The following is a 19,959-nucleotide window of genomic DNA, read 5'->3' on the forward strand; positions in this document are numbered from 1 at the left end:
AGGTACAGCGCGTATCCGTTGCCATGGAAACAACAGCAACAAAAGGATTTCTTTCTCCTGACCTGCTGTCGGTTTGACACGCTGCGACTTCAGACGATAGAAAGTTGACAGGGAAAACCAATAATGTAAGAAAATTCTGTCATAGGAAAATATTTTTTAAGGTTATGGATATCATGCGTGTATACTCTCCCTTTTGACCATAATTTATTTCAAAACAGAAATAAGTAGCCAGACAAATAGTCTGGTTAGGTTGCTTACAAACAAACACGACTTCACGTTGAAGTTGTAGTATCAAATATGAGGCTAATCCTCTTGATGTAGCATAAATTTATATTATTTATCTGTATCCAGCGATTGATCATTATCGAGTATTGATTAGTCTGCAATTCTTGCAGTTGTTGACTTGGAGACGTGAATATGGCGAATATTGCAGATCTTTCAACACCTGCATCTGAGCAAGAGCCACGTAATATTGGCGCACAGGAGCACACAGACGGTAAGGCTATTTTTAAAGACCACTACAAGCTGTTGTTAGTAGTATTATCATGACTCAGTTATGAAATATTAAATGTATTTTATACATTTTTAATTATGTTATGTTAAATTTAGAGATTGGCACGTGGGATGACAGCTTCGGGTTTGAGGATGACTTCCCTGATTGGTCCACAGGAATCGACAGCTGGTAGGTGATAAAATGCATGCTTTTTTTGGAATATTTTGACTGAAGCTACTAGTGAGACTGTTTTTTTCATGAATGAGGAGACATGAATAAATAAATGGATAAATTAATAATAATAATAATAAATGACTTATTGGGCTCGACATTAACGTTTGACCAGGACAAGTGGATTTTGTGAAGGGGCAAGTGAAAGAACATTTTACTTGCCCAACCGGACAAATAACCTGAAACATCAATAACAACCAATAACTAGGGCAGGACTGAAACTTTGGTGAGAATGATTCTGATTTCATTACTTTCAGTGTAAACTGATCATGGATAATGTATTGACAGTATCAAGGTTGCGTCAGTTGAGGCTCGTGCAGCCTATCTAAAAAAAGATAAATATTCTATATAACTATATAGGTAAGCAACATCACGTGACCAAGCACCAGCACGATTGCAAAGTGACATTAGGGGCGTTCGACTTTAAGCGGTGCTGCGCAGAATGATCAGTGTATGATATCAAAGTACCGCGAGAGCCATTCGAAAGCATCAGGATCCGTCTGCTCTCGCGGTAATTTGATGTCATACACCGATCATTCTGCGCAGCACCGCTTAAAGTCGAACGCACCTATTGATTTTATACAACAGTAGTTCAATAAACAAGTTGTTAATATAAACTGACCTACATTTTAGACACATTATTGACCGTTTTTGCTAACGAAAATAGTTCCAAGCAAAGCCACAGCAGAACAGCCGCGCATCTCCGAGCAACACACAGCAGTGTTTCCTTACTGAATGATTCAGCATTTTTGAACGAATCGGGTGAGTCCATGATTCAGTGATCCATTCATGCTTTATTTATCGAATGAATTAGCCTTTTGATCGAATTGGTTGAATCAGTGACTCGCTCATTAAGACAGTGACTTCCCGCCATCTACTGGTGGTTTGGTTTCATATATAAAAGTATCATTGCATTTTCCCAACATTTCATATTTATATGTTAAGAAAAGTAAAACATTAATCTTATAACATTATTTATCCATTTGAATTTTTACTGTGTAAATGCATTTATGGAACCTCTTATCTTAATTAAACAGTCTGAGTAAATACATCTAAATGGCACTTTTGATGCAGCTTCAGTGTTTCCTCTGCAGTGAAAAGATGGAGTTTGTTGATACTGATTTCATTTGAATGGTAACAACCATACAAAGTCTAATTATTCTAACTGAATGTATTGATAAAATTTAAGAATTCGACGTAAATGATGACACTTACATTTAGTAAGGTTAGGAAAATATTGCCCTTCATAAAGTTAAAAAGTGTCCTAGAAATCAATTTAAGGCAAATATCACAAATATGCTGATTAAAGTAAGACCTCATAGAGCAGACTATTGCATCAGTATAGATTACATTTATGGCAAAAAAAAAGAAAGAAAAAAAAAAGCTTTTTTGCCTCGGACAAGTTACTTTTTTACTCGGACTCCGAAGGACAAGCACATGTCAAGGCTTGATGTCGAGCCCTATTGCATTGCAGTTGTCAAATCATTTAGATTTTTTTTTAAATCATCAACATTTGTATTCAGCTGGGTTTATAATAATAATAATAACAACAAGTAACTAGTGCTGAGTAAATATTGGACTAAACACATGTTTGGGTTTATCTTGAGGGAAGGTAAAGCATTAATATAGTTGGCATCACTCAATGTGTAGATACAGCTATGTTTGCTTTTGTGCAGCATCTTGAAATTAAGCTGGTGTTATGGAGTAAACAACAGTAAGTCATTTGTGCATGACACCCTGGTTGGGTCAGGTCATGTCACATGCCATTGTCATGTATAATACTGCACGCAAAATGGAACCACATGAGGCTTGTTCTTTAATCTGATCAGTTTGGTGATCTGATCTTAATTTTTGACATCCCTAAACTAAAATGTAAATGTACAAGCATCAATGACATTTTTTATTATGTCACTAGTGATGGAAAATAACTAAATCCTTCAGAAATCTTCCTATATTCTAAATTGATGCCCAAGTAACTTTTCTTTTCATTATCAGTTGAAAAGGTTTATGCTGCTTCATATTTTTTTTGGAAACCATAATTTTTTTTTTTGATGAATAGAAAGTTCAAATGAAATAAATAAATAAATAAATAAATAAATAAATATATGGGCTTGACATTAAGCATTCTCATGTGGTTGTCCTTATAGTATAAAAGTTACTTGCCGGAGAGAAAAAATTAAGTTAAATTGAGTTATAAATATAATTACTTATTGTAGTTATACAAAACACATTTAGTTTATTTAGATTTTTCTTTTAAATGAAATAATGAACAAAATAATAAAGTGTGATAATACTATTATATTTTAAAATAAAAAGTTAGAATTAAATACAAATACAATTATTTTATAGTAAACTTAAAAATAAAATGCTAATATTTACTTATATATATATATATATATATATAAAATTTTCATCATTTTCAAACTTAAATTTAAAAAGTTTTAATTAGTTAAATTTAATCAGTCAATTAGTATAATAAGACATTTGGGCTGTTACCAAACAAATGAAATCAGTATCAACAAAATTCATCTTTGCAATGCAGAAGAAACAAGCTGCATCTGAAGTGGAATAGATATATTTACCCACTGTTTAATGCAGCTCTGAGGGACATGGAATGCTTTAACCTGCAGTTACAAATGAATAAATAATGTTTTGATACATAAAACGTTGAATACTGATATTTGAAATTATTATTATTATTTTTTTTTTTAAATACTGTAAATGTGAAATTAAAACCACCAGTAGTGGTCTGCCCTGGTGCCCCAAGTCACTGTTAATAAGTGAGTCATTGCGACTGAACCGAATCATTTAAACGGTTGATTCATTCAGGCACAAAACACCGTCATGTTGCTCAGAGACTGACAGAGAAAACAGCACTGTGGCTGTGTTTGGAGTTTTTTTGTTGTTGGTGAATAGAGCAAAAACAGGCAATATGGTGTCTAAAACGTAAGTCTCTTAATGTTAACTTGTTTATTGAACTGTTATCACATTTGTAATCATGATGATTTTTGAAGCAAAAAAAAAAAAAAAGGCGTTCGATCTTCGTGTGATATTAACTATATGAAATGATATAAATGCATACATTTTCCTCCCCCATGTCTTGAATTTTCTGATCATTCTTCATGCATTGTAATACTGAATCATGCAGTGAAAGAATGCACGTGAGCTAGTCTAAACTAGACGACTTTACGTAATTATGCGTGCACTCTTTGTTTGATTCTTGCAATATACTCGTTAAAACAACAATTACGAAATTATCGCAAACGATATATAAATCGCACACCCCTATAACAAAGGCTATATCACAAATAAAGGCAGTTATTATTGTTTTTGGTATTGACTTTTTCAAGTTACTTGTCCGATTGGGCAAGTAAATTTCTCTTTCACTTGCCCGTCCAAAACATTCACTTGTCCCAGACAAGCGTTAATGTCGAGCCCATATATATATATATATATATATATATATATTACTTTTTAACTTTATATTCAAAACATTTACAATACTCTTAATTTTGATCTGTTTAATGTAACCTTAATGAATTTGTTTTGAACTTATGAACAATGGTGTAAATCTGTATTACTGGCTCTTGTCTACCTTAAGGGAAGTGAGTGATTGCGAAGATGGAAGTGACAAAGGTGGGGAAAAGCAAAACACCGACAAGATACGCATGTTCAAGCTACAAAAAGTTCTGGATCAACTGGACATCTTTTACCAACAGAAGAAACTGGATGTACTACAGGCCAGGTTTGTATTCACATATGATGTTATAATGTGTAATGTGGCCCTTCCTGTAACAGGATGTGTTTTTAGACTCTGCCATGTGTTTTCAAATTTACAGCATGGTGTGAGCACATGCCATAGAAAAGCTGTTAGGTAGGTGGACTGAGCTTGAGAAAAACAACCAACAACAAAAAAAAAAAAAGAGAGAGAGAGAGAAAGCCCAGTTTCATGAGAAGTTTTGAGACACCACATGAGATAGTTAGATCGCAAGAGTTTGTGCGAGTTGGGTTGTACAAAAACAAACCAAATCTTAAATGAACCAGTCTAACCTTTAAAGTCTAAAACATAAACTTAATCATGATTGTAATAGGAAATAAAAAATACTATACTATACTATACATACATTTTTTATGATCAAGTAGCATGATGCCATATCATTTTTCCCTCATGAGAGTGTGTTGATTTGCTTGAATGGTGATGTCCCTTCAGAGATATGCCTAGAAGGGATCTTGATAGCGTAATAATTTCTCACAATTCTCTACAATGGGAAATTGCTTGTTTCCAAATACAATTTTTAATGACTTGTTAAATGGAGATAGTTTTTGTTTTTAGCTGCTGAATAACACGTCATTAACAAAACATAACAAAATTTATCTGGAAAACTAAGTTTGTACTAAATGTATCCTCTTCCAGGGAGGAACTTAAAGCATTTCAACTTCATGTGACTAACCTGGAGGAATTGAGAGACAAGATTGAGGTGGATATGGAAAGAGAGAAACAAGCTGAGAACAGGTAAAAAAAAAGTGAAGCCCGCAGAGGTAATTTTGAGAACAAAGGTCACTATAAGATAAATTGCTGAATGTCTCTAATTCTGCATTATTCTGTGCAGCGTGGCACTGTTTCGGCTCCGTGCTCAGCACAAGTGTATGTGCGCTGAGCTGCAGGTGGAAGAAGATCTGGGTGCTCATTTAGCCATGATCTTGAAAGAGCATGAGTGAGTTTTAGATCTACATTAATGCTATACATACTACTTTCTGGATCTTGATGACTTGCATTTTTGTCTTGATATGTTTGTTTTTGTTGTGATTTTATTTATTTATTTATTTTTTTCAGTCACACTTTATTTCAAGGTCCAATTCTCACTATTAACAAACCATTAACTAGGACCATTAACCATTAACTCCTAATTTGCTGCTTATTAATAGTTAGTAAGGTAGTTGTTAAGTTTAGGTATTGGGTAGGATTAGGGATGTAGAATAATGTCATGCAGAATATGTTCTTTATAAGTACTAATAAACAGCCAATATGTTAATGATAGGCATGCTAATAAGCATAAGTTAATAATGAGAATTGGTCCCTATACTAAAGGGAACATTTTTTTTCTCTAATTGTCAGATTCTCAGGCAGCAACTTCTGGAAGTGTAGAAGTTTTTTAGGTTTTCAGCAAACAATGGAAGAAATTTTTACTGTTCATTTTGTAATTTCTAAATTGATCAAAAAATTTGATATTAAAGATTGATGGTCAGTCTAATCACCAAACACTCAAAAGTTCTCTTTAAGAATGAACAAAGTGGTAGTTTGAAGTTCGGTGTTTGAAAAAGCATACCAAACAGAAAGAGAAAGCACAATTTTACATTATTATAGCTCGCTATATAAAGCACTTCATTCAAGCCACAGAAAGACACAAGCGTTTTGCTGAAAGATGCACAACAGAAAATCTGGGTGAAGTTATATTTACATTAACAACAATTTTGCTCATCTAGTGTGCGACCCCCCTTTTCAGTGGCAAATATGACGTGAAGCATCTAATGGACCTGATAGCCTTGTGGGCAGTGCTCAGATATGTAGCGTAGTTATGCTTCAGCTGACCTAGGTTTGAGTCCAGGCTCATTTTCCTTTCCTGATCACATTACAGAGAAATGTCCTGTCCTAGTAAATGCAAAAATGGCAAAAAAAAAAACCGAGAGAGAGAGAGAAAGAAAGAAAGAAGTACCTGGCTGTTACGGGGCAAACGAGATGTGAGACGTGCGGATCCATGTGCAAGATTTTATTCAAGGACATGGTCATAAATAAAGGCAGGGTCGAACAATGGCAAACAGGTATATCACAGGCAAGGCAAAGAGTCATCCAAAACGGGCATGAGTCAGTCGACAACGAACAATATCCAAAGGGGCTTGACAAGAGAGGTAATCCGAAAACACGATCCGAAACAGGCAAGGCAAGACTAGGGAAACTACAAAAGGCTCTGTAAGGTAGCTAAAGCTAGGCGATAAATGCGATAAATGCATACAATACTAGGCAGTGAAAGAGAGGAAGTCCATGGTTTATGTAGGGTGTGTGATCAGTGCAATCAGCTGTGTGTGCGTCATCAGTGCAATGGATGATGGGAAATGCAGTCCAGTGTGATGTATGGTGTGAGAGTCAATGTGGTGAGCGAGTGACCTCTGGTGGTGAGTGAACGGAAGTTCATAGACCAGATTCGTGACAGAGCCCCCCCCGCCCCAAAGGAGCGGCTTCCAGACGCTCCAAACATCACACCATTCAGGAGGGTGGTGGAGCAGAGGCGGAACAGGGGGAGGGACGGAGGGCCAGGTCCACGTGGAAGTGGGAAGTCCGGGGACTGAGGCAAAGCAGGACACCCAACCGACGAAGCAGGGAGCCAGGGCAGAGCAGAGAACAAAGGCGGAGACCAGGACGGAACAGGAGCCCACCAGGGCAGAGCAGACAGAGCAGGAGTCCACCAGGGCGGAGTAGATAGAGCAGGAGCCCACCACGGCGGAGCAGAAGACCACCACGGCGGATCAGGAGAGCACCACTACGGATCAGGAACCCACAGCAGGGACTCCATAGCCATGACAGAGCAGGACAAAGAATCACAGATGGATACCATTGACACCTCTGGAGGTTCTGCAGAAGTTGCCGCCACCTCTGGAGGTTCTACAATGGTAAACTCCGGACACAGGGAGAGTTAAGTAACGGTCTCTTTGACCGCAACACAACAGGCTGAGAGTACATTGATGGGCACCACCATCATACAAGGAGCTGAAGCGAGTGCCATAGCTTCGGAGAGCACAGCAGCGAGTGTCACTACCCCAAGAGGTTCTGCAGCGTCAGCCGCCACCTCTGGGGACATCACAGTGGACGTCGCTACCTCTGGCAGTTCTGTGGTGGTGTACGCAGCCCAAACGCAACATAAAGCGATCCCCATCATGGGAAATACTTCGGACAGGGGAATTAGTGCAGGAACAGGAGGGTTAAAGTGAGCTGGTTTGGGGATACCATCTGCACGTGCAGACACCAGTGGTGCATCCCTCACACTGGATGCCAGACTAGGATGCTGAAGGACTGACCTTGAATATCTGGGTGTGGCAGAAAGGACGTGACAAGACTCTGGCTGATCAGCGGTGATGTGAAGAGACTCTGGCTGGTCAGCGGTGGCGTGAAGAGACTCTGGATGGTCAGCGGTGGTGTGAAGAGATTCTGGAAGGTCAGCTGTGACGTGCTGTGACTCTGGACGATCAGCTGAGACGTGACTAAACTCTAGGAGATCAGCTGAGACGTGAAGTGACTCTAGATGATCAGCTGCGACTTGGCTTGACTCGTGAAGATCAGCTGCGACATGAAGATCAGCTGTGACTTGGCTTGACTCGTGAAGATCAGCTGTGACTTGGCTTGACTCGTGAAGATCAGCTGTGACTTGGCTTAACTCACAAAGAGAAGCTGTGACCTGGCTTGATTCGTGAAGATCAGCGGTGACTTGATCTGATTCGTGAAGATCAACGGTGACTTGACTTGGCTCTTTAAGATCAACTGTGACTTGACTTGGGGTGTTTTTGTGGCCGAGTATTCTGTTACGGGGCAAACGAGACGTGCGGATCCATGTGCAAGGTTTTATTCAAGGTCATGGTCATAAATACAGGCAGAGTCAAACAATGGCAAACAGGTATATCGCATTTATGTAGGGTGTGTGACCAGTGCAATCAGCTGTGTGTGCAATCAGTGTAATCCCTTGTGTATGTGTCATCAGTGCAATGGATGATGGGAAATGCAGTCCAGTGTAATGTATGGTGTGAGAGTCAATGTGGTGAGCGAGTGACCTCTGGTGGTGAGTGAATGGAAGTTTATAGACCGGATTTGTGACACTGGCTCAGATGACTACAATATTGCTCAGACAGTGTCTTGCATGGACAGTACAAAATGACTGGATTCGCTATGTGCTCTCTTCCACTGCAGCATCAATAGCTGATGCAATGGGAACATTACCACAGGGCCATGCCACAAAATGACTGTATATTCATCATCCCATGAATTAGGGATGTACCGAAATGAAAATTCTTGGCCAAAGCCGAAGCCAAACAAAATGAAACACTCGGCAGAAGGCCAAATACAGAACATGGTTTTTCGTCGCGTCCCCATTCAAAAATTTGCTTTGTACTGTTTTGTCTTGCTTTTCATAGAAAAAATTAATTACAAAACAACAATTAAAATTTTTTTACTTACATTTTTTAACATTCTAGCAGAGGTGGAAAGTCCAGGAGTCAGAAAGTAAAAGTCCTGCCATATGTTTATTCCACCCATGAACTCAGCCAGCTGATTTCACCAGAGGTGGGACCAAGTCATTAGGTGTGTTCAACTTGAAGTGGTGCTGTGCAGAATGATCAGTGTATGACATCAAAGTACCGTGAGCGTGATAAGAGAGCAGACGGATCCTTATGCTTTCGAATCACTCTCACGGTACTTTGATGTCATACACTGATCATTCTGCGCAGCGCTGCTTCAAGTCAAACACACCTATTCCTTTCAAGTCACAAGCAAATCCCAAGTCCTTAAAGAGTTAAAGTTAATAAGATAATTAAGTGACTAATTAAATGATGATTGTGCATTAGTGATGAGCACCTGCTGTTATTGAGAATTACAGAGGATCAGATGTTGATGTTTCATTGGTTAAAATGATGCCACCATCGTGGAGATCAGTGTTTGCTTCAGTTGGGCTCTTGACCCTTGCTTTTCTCTGTTAGATCTTTCTCTGTAGTGATGCATGTGGAGTTGTAAAGTAGTGAGGTCAGTGCTGATTAGTGAACAGCTATTATCTGTTTTTATATGATGAGATAGTCATCATGAGCTGGCCTGATTACATTCAATATGTATTTCATTTTTGTGTTTCAGGTGTTGTATAATCAACCCTATGAAACTACGGCATGCAAGTAAAGTGTCGTTCTAATAGCTATTGTGAATTAGGGGTGACCCCGAATAGTCGACGATTCGATGCTTTGATTCGAGGAGCCTAATTCGATTCACAGTCGAATATTCGCGGGGTGTTATGATCATACCATTTTGGCTATATGGGGGCGCTCAATGTCTGATTTCACATAGAACTACCGGTTAATAAGTTAATATACAGCTTATTATGATAATGCTGTAAATAAGAATCTGAAAAGAAAAAAAAGCTTTAAATAAATATTTTAATGTGCGTGAATAAATCCAACCACCCCTATAGATTTAAGTTTCACTTTCCATAATCCTTGACCGACAGAGGAGCATCTTGGCAGCAAGGATTTAAAACTTTAACAAGACTCAAATTGACACAGGCAGAGTGAAAGACTGGATTTTTTTCGATCAGGTAGGATACAAGTGATTTCAAAACCATTCAGCCTGTTTATATATATCGTGTATATATTTTTTATCTCGTATAAGATGCATTTGGTAGTGTCGCTGCAGTAAAGCGCTTTATTGAACAGTGATTATCTCTAAAGTCCGTAGCGCGAGCAGGACAAACAACTATGCAGAATAGTAATAACTATGACTGGGACTGTCATATACACATAACATTATAATGAGAACACTATTATAATAAAACGCTAGAGTTTAGAGTTTAGTTCCCGTGTTTCTGCACGTTGTTGCGTCAAGAACGCGTCCACAAAAGGAGTTCAGAGCCGCACGGACACATTCATGTATCGGGGCGTTTTGTGCATATAGCCTATAAGTTGTTATATTAACGCGTATTTTATATGAGATAAATGAGTTAAATCCCATTGATTAAAAACCTTCTATCAAATGCTTCATTCTACTGGTCATTCAGTGCACACAGCTCAAAACAGAAATGCAGATCATTAATAACTGTCATATACATAACGTTATAATGAGAGCACTATTGTAAAAAATGTTGTGAATTCTTAGGGTTTCGCTGACGTTTAATGTTAACTATCTTTTAATCAAAACATAAAACATCATTCACTCCGTTTGTATCTGCGAGGCGTCCGTTACACATTTTCCCTGTGTATTAACGTCAGTATTTATGACTGCCGAATGTCTGATTTGACTCTTGGTAATGTATTTTGCCCCGCCCCCAAACATATGATTCAACTATCAGTCGACTGTCAGCAAGATTCGAAAATTCCGATTCGACTATGAAAATCCTTAGTCGGGGACACCCGTATTGTGAATGAATTTTAAATTTATGTAAGACATAAAATTTTAACTCCTGTACTATTTAGACACACACAGAAATCAAGAACCAGCATATGAATCTCAACAATGGTGACAATCAACAAAATGCTTCATGCTGCAATGCATGCTGGGTAACACCATAGTAAAAACTCCCATCATCCAATGCAGTGTGAATAATTATTATCACCACTGTTGAGAATTGTATGATAAGTGTACATGTCGATCTTTTTTTTTTTTTTTTGCAGTTGTGATAGCTGAATGCAAGTCAATAAACCAAAGAGAGACCACTTCATGATATTCATTCAAATGAGTTATAAGCAGAAAGCGTAAGCTCATCTGTTGTTTCAAAGTTTGATTCACCAATGCATAAATGTTTGCTGTGAAACAATATTGCAATTACTTAGAAACAAACTCCTTTGAATTACTAAAAGGCTCAAGAGGCCAAATAAAGCAAACACTGACCACAATTATGGTGGCAACGTGTTTTTTTCAGTGGATTCCATCCAAGTCAGTTGTAGTTCTTGTATTTCTCTTTTCTTCAATGATGCTGCTTGTTAACAGCAGGTGTTCATCACTGATGCGCAATCATCATTTAATTAATCACTTAATTAACTCATTAACTTTAACTCTTTGAGGACTTGGGGACTTGCTTGTGACTTGAAAGGAATGACTTGGTCCCACCTCTGGTGAAATCAGCTGCTGATTTCATGGGTGGAATAAACATATGGCAGGACTTTTACTTTCTGACCCCTGGACTTTCCACCTCTGCATTCTAGCAGACATTATACCAACAAAGCGCAATTGAACTTAAAATGAATAAATTAGTAAAATAATATTTTTGGACATTTTGAGACCCCCCCCCCCCCATCTTAAATAAGGCATGTATATTTTACTGTACAAATAAATGCAGCCTTGCTGAACAGAAGAGACTTCTTTTAAAACATTAGAAAATATTATAGATCCTAATTTGAACACTATGTGTTAATGTTAACGCAAATAAATGTATTAATAGAGCTGTTGCAATTATTATTACATGACACAGGATATGGATTTCGTTAAGTTGTACTCTTTATTTTAACATACCTTCAGATGTTTATTCATGTGTATTTCGTGCTGAAACTGGTATTAAAGCAGGGGAGATGATCAGTTCACGCGCGCCGCTTCTCTTGAACTGAGGCGCTACAGCAATCAGTCACTCAACAGTAAACCGCCTCAAAACAGCATTTATTGTTTTAAAACTAATAAAATAGACAACATTTGAGACTTTGTTTCATATAAAAAGCAATAAAGCACAAAGCTTATTGTGATTTATTGGATGGGAGGTGCACTACAATGTTCTGTTCATTAACTGAAAACAGGCTAAACTAATTGAGCACGTTTACATGCACACCAGTAAGGTGATAACTCACAAATATCAGCTTATTAAAATAACCAGTTTTCCCCGTTTACATGCACATCAGTAACATGACAAGGCAAGTAAGCTGTATTTACATGACTTTATTAATAAATCAGGTTATTTTCCTTTAGTGACATCAAAATATGTGTTCCATGACGAGTGTTCCATATGTTTGTTAGTTGTGATGTTAAAGTCCCCCTGCAGACAAAAATTGTATCCCTTTTAAAGTCATCTTTGATCATCAAAATGACATATTTTAATGTTTTTCTTGTGAAAATAATTTTCTCATGCCTTAAAATAGCTTGAATGTGCCTTAAAAAGGCTTTCCTGTAGCTCAAATAGTAGAGCATGGCGCTAGCAACGCCAAGATCATGGGTTCGATTCCCAGGGAAAGCAAGAGCTGATCAAATGTAAAAACTGTAACTTGAATGCAATGTAAGTCGCTTTGGATAAAAGCGTCTGCTAAATGCATAAATGTAAATGTAAATGAATGTAACTTTACACCCTTGCCTAATTTACTATACACGGAGCTATGAATACGCAAATTAGCCCCGCCACCAACCAGCCAGCGCCTCCTGATTCCTGAGCCACAGATAATGACTGATAAAACTATGTTTTTACTAGCGGACAACTACAGTGGATACTGTAAAATTCGTTAAAGTTACTTACTTGATGCTGTGCTGTCAAAATGCCTCGAAGACTCGAATGCAGCCAAGTTTGTGATTCCAATCCGCGCCCGCGAGCAATGCGTGTGAAGTGCAGACGCCGATGCGGGAGAGGTGGGACTGACTCCGGGCTACTTTTACACTGTTGCCGCGGGTTATTATTCAAGTTAGCGGTTCTAAATTCACGTTAAACCACGGCTTTGTGGGTTTTTTGCTCTATTTTATTTTTGGTTTTGTGCTAGTTATCGTATTTGTATATGTTGCATGCGATCTCTATCCTAGTTTCCACCTTGAGACAGCGGGAAATAAAACGCGCGCCGCGTTGACGTGATTGGTTATTGAATTTTGTGACATAGCAAAAAAAAAAAAAAAAAAAAAAGGGCTGTTTCAAACTGCGTTTCTGGGACAGCCTTTGGTAAACTACAGTTTTAAGGAGTCTTAATAATCAGCAATGGTGTTGATTAATGGATTGGCACATGGTTTGTCTAAAAGCATATTAAAAACACCACAAATAACATAAAAAGCTTGATTTTTACTATGGGGGACTTTAAATAAAGCTTGCAACATATCAGGGCGAAACCTACAGCTCATATATTATCAGGGGTGCACATAAGTTTTTCAGCTTGGTTCTCATATGAGAACCTGGAGATTTGGTTTGGTCCTCACACGGGCTATGGCATGTAGAGTGTGACCCATAAAATATAACTATAATTTTTATTTATTAATAATAGGGGTAATAATATTATTGCACTTTATTTCGTTTTTTTTTTTTTTTTTTAAATAACTAACTAAAAATCATAAACTAAATAATCAAGTGTGATAATACTATTTTATTTTAAAATAAAAAGGGAGTATTACATAAAAATTAAATTATTTTATAGTAAACTTAAAAATAAAATGCTAATATTTTTATTATTATTTTCATCATTTTCAAACGTAAAATCAGCGAGCTTTTATTTTTGCGGGTTGCCGGCAAGTAAGTATTATGCGCTTCCGGGTTTAGCGCTGCTGATGGAAGAGCATCAGTGAATGAAATGTAACAGTTTTGCTTTGAAAACGGCAGCGGGTAGCCTAGATTAGCCTTTTTCACAAAAATCGGAAATAACGTCAGCGCAGGGTAAAGTTAGTTCCGTTACAGGTCTGCGCCTATTATATCAGTATGCCCTTTTCTCAAATAATGCTTCTTACCTTTTCTGATTTGTCTGTTTTCCAGGTTGTTGTTATATAATCTATAAAGAAATAACATTTTACTTGTTTGTAATTTATATGCCACTCAGACCGCTGACTCGTGAGATAATACGCTTAACATAGCACCGCATGGTTTCTATTATCCATCTCCAGCAAAGTCCCTTTTTTAAATAGTCTTTGATCTCCGGTACATTTGAGCGTACTATCTCAGTTAACTCAGTCATTTTCCCTCGAATCGCCACATCATAATAAATTACCTCAAAATGACAACATTTACGACCATGCACATTTTTCCAAGAATAGCCTAAATTAAACAATCCTCAATCCGGTTGAAGCATATTAAACTCAACACAACAACGTAATCCCGATAGAATGGAATAGGAACAAAGCCATGAATCCAAGTCATATCTTGTTTAATATGTATTTCCCAGGGCACATTATACAACTCACATTTACGCCATCACATTAATAATGCAAAGGAGAGCAATTAGAAAATACAACATTACTTTAATAATAATAATAATAGTAATAGTAATAGCGAAAAAATCATGTGGAGAGTCATAATGCACAGTCAGCACCAAACGGACAGAACAGCAAAGATAACTGAACTGCCACCATTTAGAATTAAACAAACTTGTATTTGTGATGACCCGAGCTGACCAAACAGTTAATTGTGAAATGTTTGCGCGTTGTAGAGTACAGTACCGGCAGTTCAAGCATTTTCATAGGATCTAATTTGTAAAAAAAAGACTTTGATTCTCGAACTCATTCATGCTCAGTACGGCCGCTGTTGTCACCGGAAAAACTTTTACCCCGCAAGCGCCAATCCGGAAGCCAGGAACGCGGAAGCGTGAAAAAGGCTAATTATGCTTTCAGTTTGGATAGAAATCGTCTCCGGTTACATGCGTAACCTCTGTTCCCTGAAAGGAGGGAACGAGACACTGCATAGCTTACGCTTGTGGGGGGGTAATCCCCCTCCTCCCGAAATACTGAAGCTTTATTGCATCACGCCGGTAAATCTTACCGACCAATGACGCTCCAGCGCTCGAGCTAAGGGCGGAGCCACCCACTATATAGGTCGACGTCCAGTGTCATTGCCCCAGAATCTTTCGACTGTTCGAACGGGTACAAGACTCTGAGGATTACAACACAGCAGAGTGCGCAGTGTCTCGTTCCCTCCTTTCAGGGAACCGAGGTTACGCATGTAACCAGAGACATTCCCTATCAAGTTCGGTCTCTCGACACTGCGTAGTTTACGCTTGGGGAACGCGTAAAATCCCGCTGTGTTGCATTCCACACATCTGGTAGGAAGAGTCTAAAGAGCCGGGCCCAATAGAGCCGAGCCCGTTAACTGCTTCATCGGATACTCGGGGAAACCAACGCCCTCGAGCTCCTGCTGAGCGGGACTAAGCATAGTAATAAAGCACAACACAACCATGGACTGGCCGCAGCACTGCTGGAGCCACGTACATATTCAGCATTTACCACTTGATTTATGTAGAAAATCAGTGCACCTACCGCAGTCGACAACAGCTCGAATGCATGTAGAAGTCGCTGACTATATCTATTATAGTCAAGTCACCTTTATTTATATAGCGCTTTTACAATACAGATTGTGTCAAAGCACTTAACAGTATCAAATTATTATCAGTATTATAGGCATGTCTAAGGCCACCGGACCTAGTCGAAACCACCCTGATCATCCGGGGGGCGTGGCCAGGTGCAAGCGGCAGCCAACTGCCAAGCTGTAGACACATCACTGCACAGACAGAACGAGCGGTGCGAATGATGGAATCTCCAGGTTGTAAAATCTAGCAAAAGTGTCTTGTGAAGACCATCCTGCTGCCAGACAAATATCTTGAATCGACATACCTTTTTCCCAAGCCCACGACGAAGCCATTTTTCTTGTGGAATGGGCGTGTACTCCCCACGGACAGGCCTCATTCTTAGAAGCATACGCTAACGTGATCGCTTCCACAATCCAATGTGACAGCCGCTGCTTTGACACTGGCAGTCCCTTGGTACAGCCACCAAAACATATAAACAGCTGTTCTGCTTGTCTGAAATGACTAGTCTTCTCCAGATAAACTCGCAGAGCACGGACTGGGCATAGCGGGTGTGTCGCTGGCTCGAATCCTGAGGAGCAAACGCTGAAGCGTAATGACCTGTGCTTTAAACGACGTAGAAAGCACTTTAGGCACATATCCCCATCTTGGCTGCAGTCTGACCATACAGTCATCCTTACCAAATTCCATACACGCAGTGTTCGTAGACAGTGCATGTAAGTCACCCACCCTTTTACCACATGCCAAGGCAAGCAAGAGCGCTGTCTTAAACGAGAGCACTCTCAACTCTGCCGAAAACAGCGACTCAAAGGGTGACTCAGAAAGTGCACTAAGCACTAAGGACAGATCCCACACTGGTACCAAATTAGAACGAAAGGGGTGCAACCTCCACACTCCTCTTAAAAAGCTGGCCACCAGATGATGCCTACCGACTGAACGACACACCACAGCCGCTGCTGCCATACGGCCCAACAATCTCTGAAAGCATTTCAGAGTCACCACTCTCCCTGGCTTGAACGAGGTGAGAGCTCAGTGGTCTCAAATCCAGAGTAGGTCAAAGCCCCTCGTCCTTTTTGGGGACTAGGAAGTAGCGACTGTAAAGGCCACACTCCATATTCCCCGGGGGGACTTCTTCTATTGCCTGTTTTGCAAGGAGAGAGAGAATTTCTGCTCGCAACACTGGTGTGTCTCTGCTCTGCACATCTGACATCCTCACGCCGCTGAAGCGGGGTGGTCTGCGTGCGAACTGAAGCGTATACCCGCTCGAAACTGTGTTTAGCACCCATTCTGACACTCCTGGAAGCGTGCGCCACGTGTCCAAATAGTGAGAAAGGGGTAGAAGCGCCCCGTGACGCGTCTGGACCGGCTCGTTGTCTGATGATAGGAAGCTGCCCACCACCCGAGGGGCATCGTATACGTCTTCCGTACTGGTTGGACCGCCAGTATGAGCCGGGGGAACACTCGTGCTTAGACTGAGAGAGCGCGTGGGGCTTGCGCCCTGCAGAGCGCCGCTCAGAAACGGGACTCTGCTCATAACGCGTGATTGGGCAAAATTCTGAGGGGAAAAAGAGCTCTTTTGCTGAACAGTGTTTGTTTTGTGCTTTTTTTGTGCAAACTTTATTGACAACAAACATTTCCCCCTGTCGCCTGCAACATGCAAGGGGACAGGCAGGTGAAAAACAGCAAGACGAACTCTCTTGCGAAGCGGCCCGTCGTCCATCTCTCCGGACGGCCGCTTCCCCCTCGGACCAATCCCGTCAGGAACGCTGCTGTGGATCTGGTCCAGCACTAGAGGGATGGGGTCCCATCTTCTTCGGATACCGGAACTGCCTCGCTTTTGGTCTCACGGCCGGCTCCGGGTCCACCCTCGCCCTAGTATGGGAAGGAGTAGGCGGCGGTTGTTCCCGCCTTTTTGGACGCTGTAAAGAAGAGGACCTGGAACGTGGCGGAGGTGCCGTGGACTGATCTCTCTTCTGCAAGAAATGGCTTCTCAGAAAACGAGCCCACAGCATCACCAAACAGGCCAAGCGGGGATATGGGCGCGTCCAACAGCTGAGCTTTCTCCGACTCCCTCATATCGGTCAACGTCAGCCAAAGATGCCGCTGAAGCGTGACGAGATTGCCCATACAATGGCCAATTCCTTGGGCCGTCTTTTTCTTGGCTCTGAGCGCCAAGTCAGTGGCCGAACGCAGCTTTTTGAAGGCGGCAGAGTCCGGCCCCTCTTCATCCAACGTCTGCAGCATTTTGGCTTGGAAAGCCTGGAGAACGGCCATAGTGTGGATCGCAGACGCTGCTTGGCCGGCTGCCATGTAAGCCTTATCCGCGATGTGGCTTGTGGTACGGCACGGCTTCGATGGAAGCGATGGCGCAGATTTCCACCCACGTGCGGACGGACAAAGGTGTGCTGCAACTGCCTCTTGCCGCATGTCCAACCTGTTCTTAGCTGGTTGCTCAGGGGGCGACCAATCCAGACCCAGGTCCTGTACAGCCTCAGACAGGATCTTCACCAGCTCCTCATCGATCGGAGCGTCATTGGCCGGTAAGATTTACCGGTGTGATACAATAAGGCTTCAGTATTTTCCAGTACTCCCCTTGATAGGGAACTTATACATTACAGTTTGTCGATCTAAAATGGTAATTGTGCATTAACAGCTGTCATCCATGTCGGTACGCAAATGCGCTGTCAGAACTTATTTACACAGCGCATTTTTAATTTTGGTCGCGCATGCGGACCTGCGGAGTGCGGACCACTTATGTGCACCCCTGTATATTATCCTCTCATGCAGTTATAAATGCAGCGTTTGAATGAAACACTTCTACTTCTGCTGCATGAGATGAGAACACTTTTATCATTTTCTGAGTCATGAAAGAGTCTGCTTTTGTGATATATTTCCATCTTTCTTTACTGCAAAATGTTTGATCTGTCTAGATGCGCTTAAATCTGCACTAACGATGCCTTCCTGTCACGTATCACACATGCGCACTTCAATAATCCGACAGAAAGCGGGTTGCGTTTACATGCCGCTCAAAATCGGGGTAAGAGGCAAAAAACTACCTGTGTCAACCGGTTTATGCTTACGCCGTTTATGACCTTACTCCGATAAAAGATAAAGGGTTACCGCGTTTACATGACCACGTGAGTAATCGGCTTAAGAACCTGCATGTAAATGTGCTGATTGATTAGCTTGACCGTGGTAGTACCCTTGCTGTCTATGGAGGGCCAGAGAGCTCTCAGATTTCATCTAAAGTATTTTAATTTGTGTTCTGAAGATGAATGAATGTATCATGGGTTTGTAAAGACATGAGGGTGAGTAATTTATGACAAAAACACAATACGTTTTTATTACAGGAGTATAAATTATATAATCTATAAATTAGCATTTTGACGCTTCTGAAGACCAAAGTATGCTTTCCTTGTCAGTGTTCATCTCTGTCTCAGAGCATGCTCACAGAAAGTGCCAGGGGAACAGTGCAAGTTCTCTTTCACAGCTTTATGCTGCCTTCACGTGCTATCAGAAACTTCCTATTTCCCACTTATGAAATCGTGATTACCAGCTTGTCATATTCAAGTGCTTTAATGTCGGAAAGAATAAAATGTAGCATCCCATTGGTGGACAACCATATAAACATTCACCGCGCTATACATGCAGTTTGCTGACAATTCTGGAATTTCGGCCAAATACATGCTTATTTCACTGCTTATAAAACATACAGTATGCTTCGAATGATCGTTCATATCTAGCCTATAAATACACTACTTTAGCGACAAGACAAAGGGATGTAGTTGTTGTGAGAACAGCATTGACAGCAGCAATGGTTGTCCCCTCCACCATGTTTAAAGTTTATGACCCGCCCAAGTCGGAAACTCGGGTATCAAAATTATTTCAGAATTTTCCAGTAGTAAATACGACTTGAGAGGCCGTTCACGTCCAATTTCCGATTAGGAAACTCGTATTTATGCTAATTCGATAGCACCTGAAGGCAGCATTAATGCACTTTTAATCACTCTTTTTAGAATAAAGCATGCTCTGCAGTAGACTGCATTTGACAGCATTCATGTTACATGGTTACATCTGATTTGGATGTTAAGTTTAGGGTTTTAAGCAGGTGCGAAAGCTTTAAAGAAAAGGAATTGCATATTTTGATTATCACATTTTCATAATAGTTGAAAGCCAAATGTGAAATTTAAAGTAAATTCCATTGCACAGCCCTACTGCTAGCTCACGTTGTCATCATGCATGAAAGACACATG

At 40.3% G+C, this 19,959-nt stretch overlaps 2 protein-coding genes across 2 annotated transcripts in view; one reads left to right on the plus strand and one right to left on the minus strand.

The window, feature by feature from the left end:
- The window catches only part of gabrd (gamma-aminobutyric acid type A receptor subunit delta), a 68,556-nt gene extending 55,322 nt beyond the window's left edge, over window positions 1-13,234 (minus strand). The window contains exon 1 of the mRNA XM_058784034.1: window positions 12,958-13,234. The gene's annotated coding sequence lies outside the window, so the exon portion shown is untranslated. The remainder of the gene's footprint in view (window positions 1-12,957) is intronic.
- Window positions 18-19,959, plus strand: part of cfap74 (cilia and flagella associated protein 74) — a 128,225-nt gene continuing 108,283 nt past the window's right edge. Inside the window, exons 1-6 of the mRNA XM_058784035.1 lie at window positions 18-125; window positions 396-496; window positions 610-682; window positions 4,326-4,469; window positions 5,139-5,237; window positions 5,335-5,439. Of these exons, the coding sequence (XP_058640018.1) occupies window positions 418-496; window positions 610-682; window positions 4,326-4,469; window positions 5,139-5,237; window positions 5,335-5,439 (500 nt within the window). The 5' untranslated portion in view covers window positions 18-125; window positions 396-417. The remainder of the gene's footprint in view (window positions 126-395; window positions 497-609; window positions 683-4,325; window positions 4,470-5,138; window positions 5,238-5,334; window positions 5,440-19,959) is intronic.

The sequence above is a fragment of the Onychostoma macrolepis genome, chromosome 08, assembly GCF_012432095.1.
Source record: "Onychostoma macrolepis isolate SWU-2019 chromosome 08, ASM1243209v1, whole genome shotgun sequence".
NCBI lineage: Eukaryota > Metazoa > Chordata > Actinopteri > Cypriniformes > Cyprinidae > Onychostoma > Onychostoma macrolepis.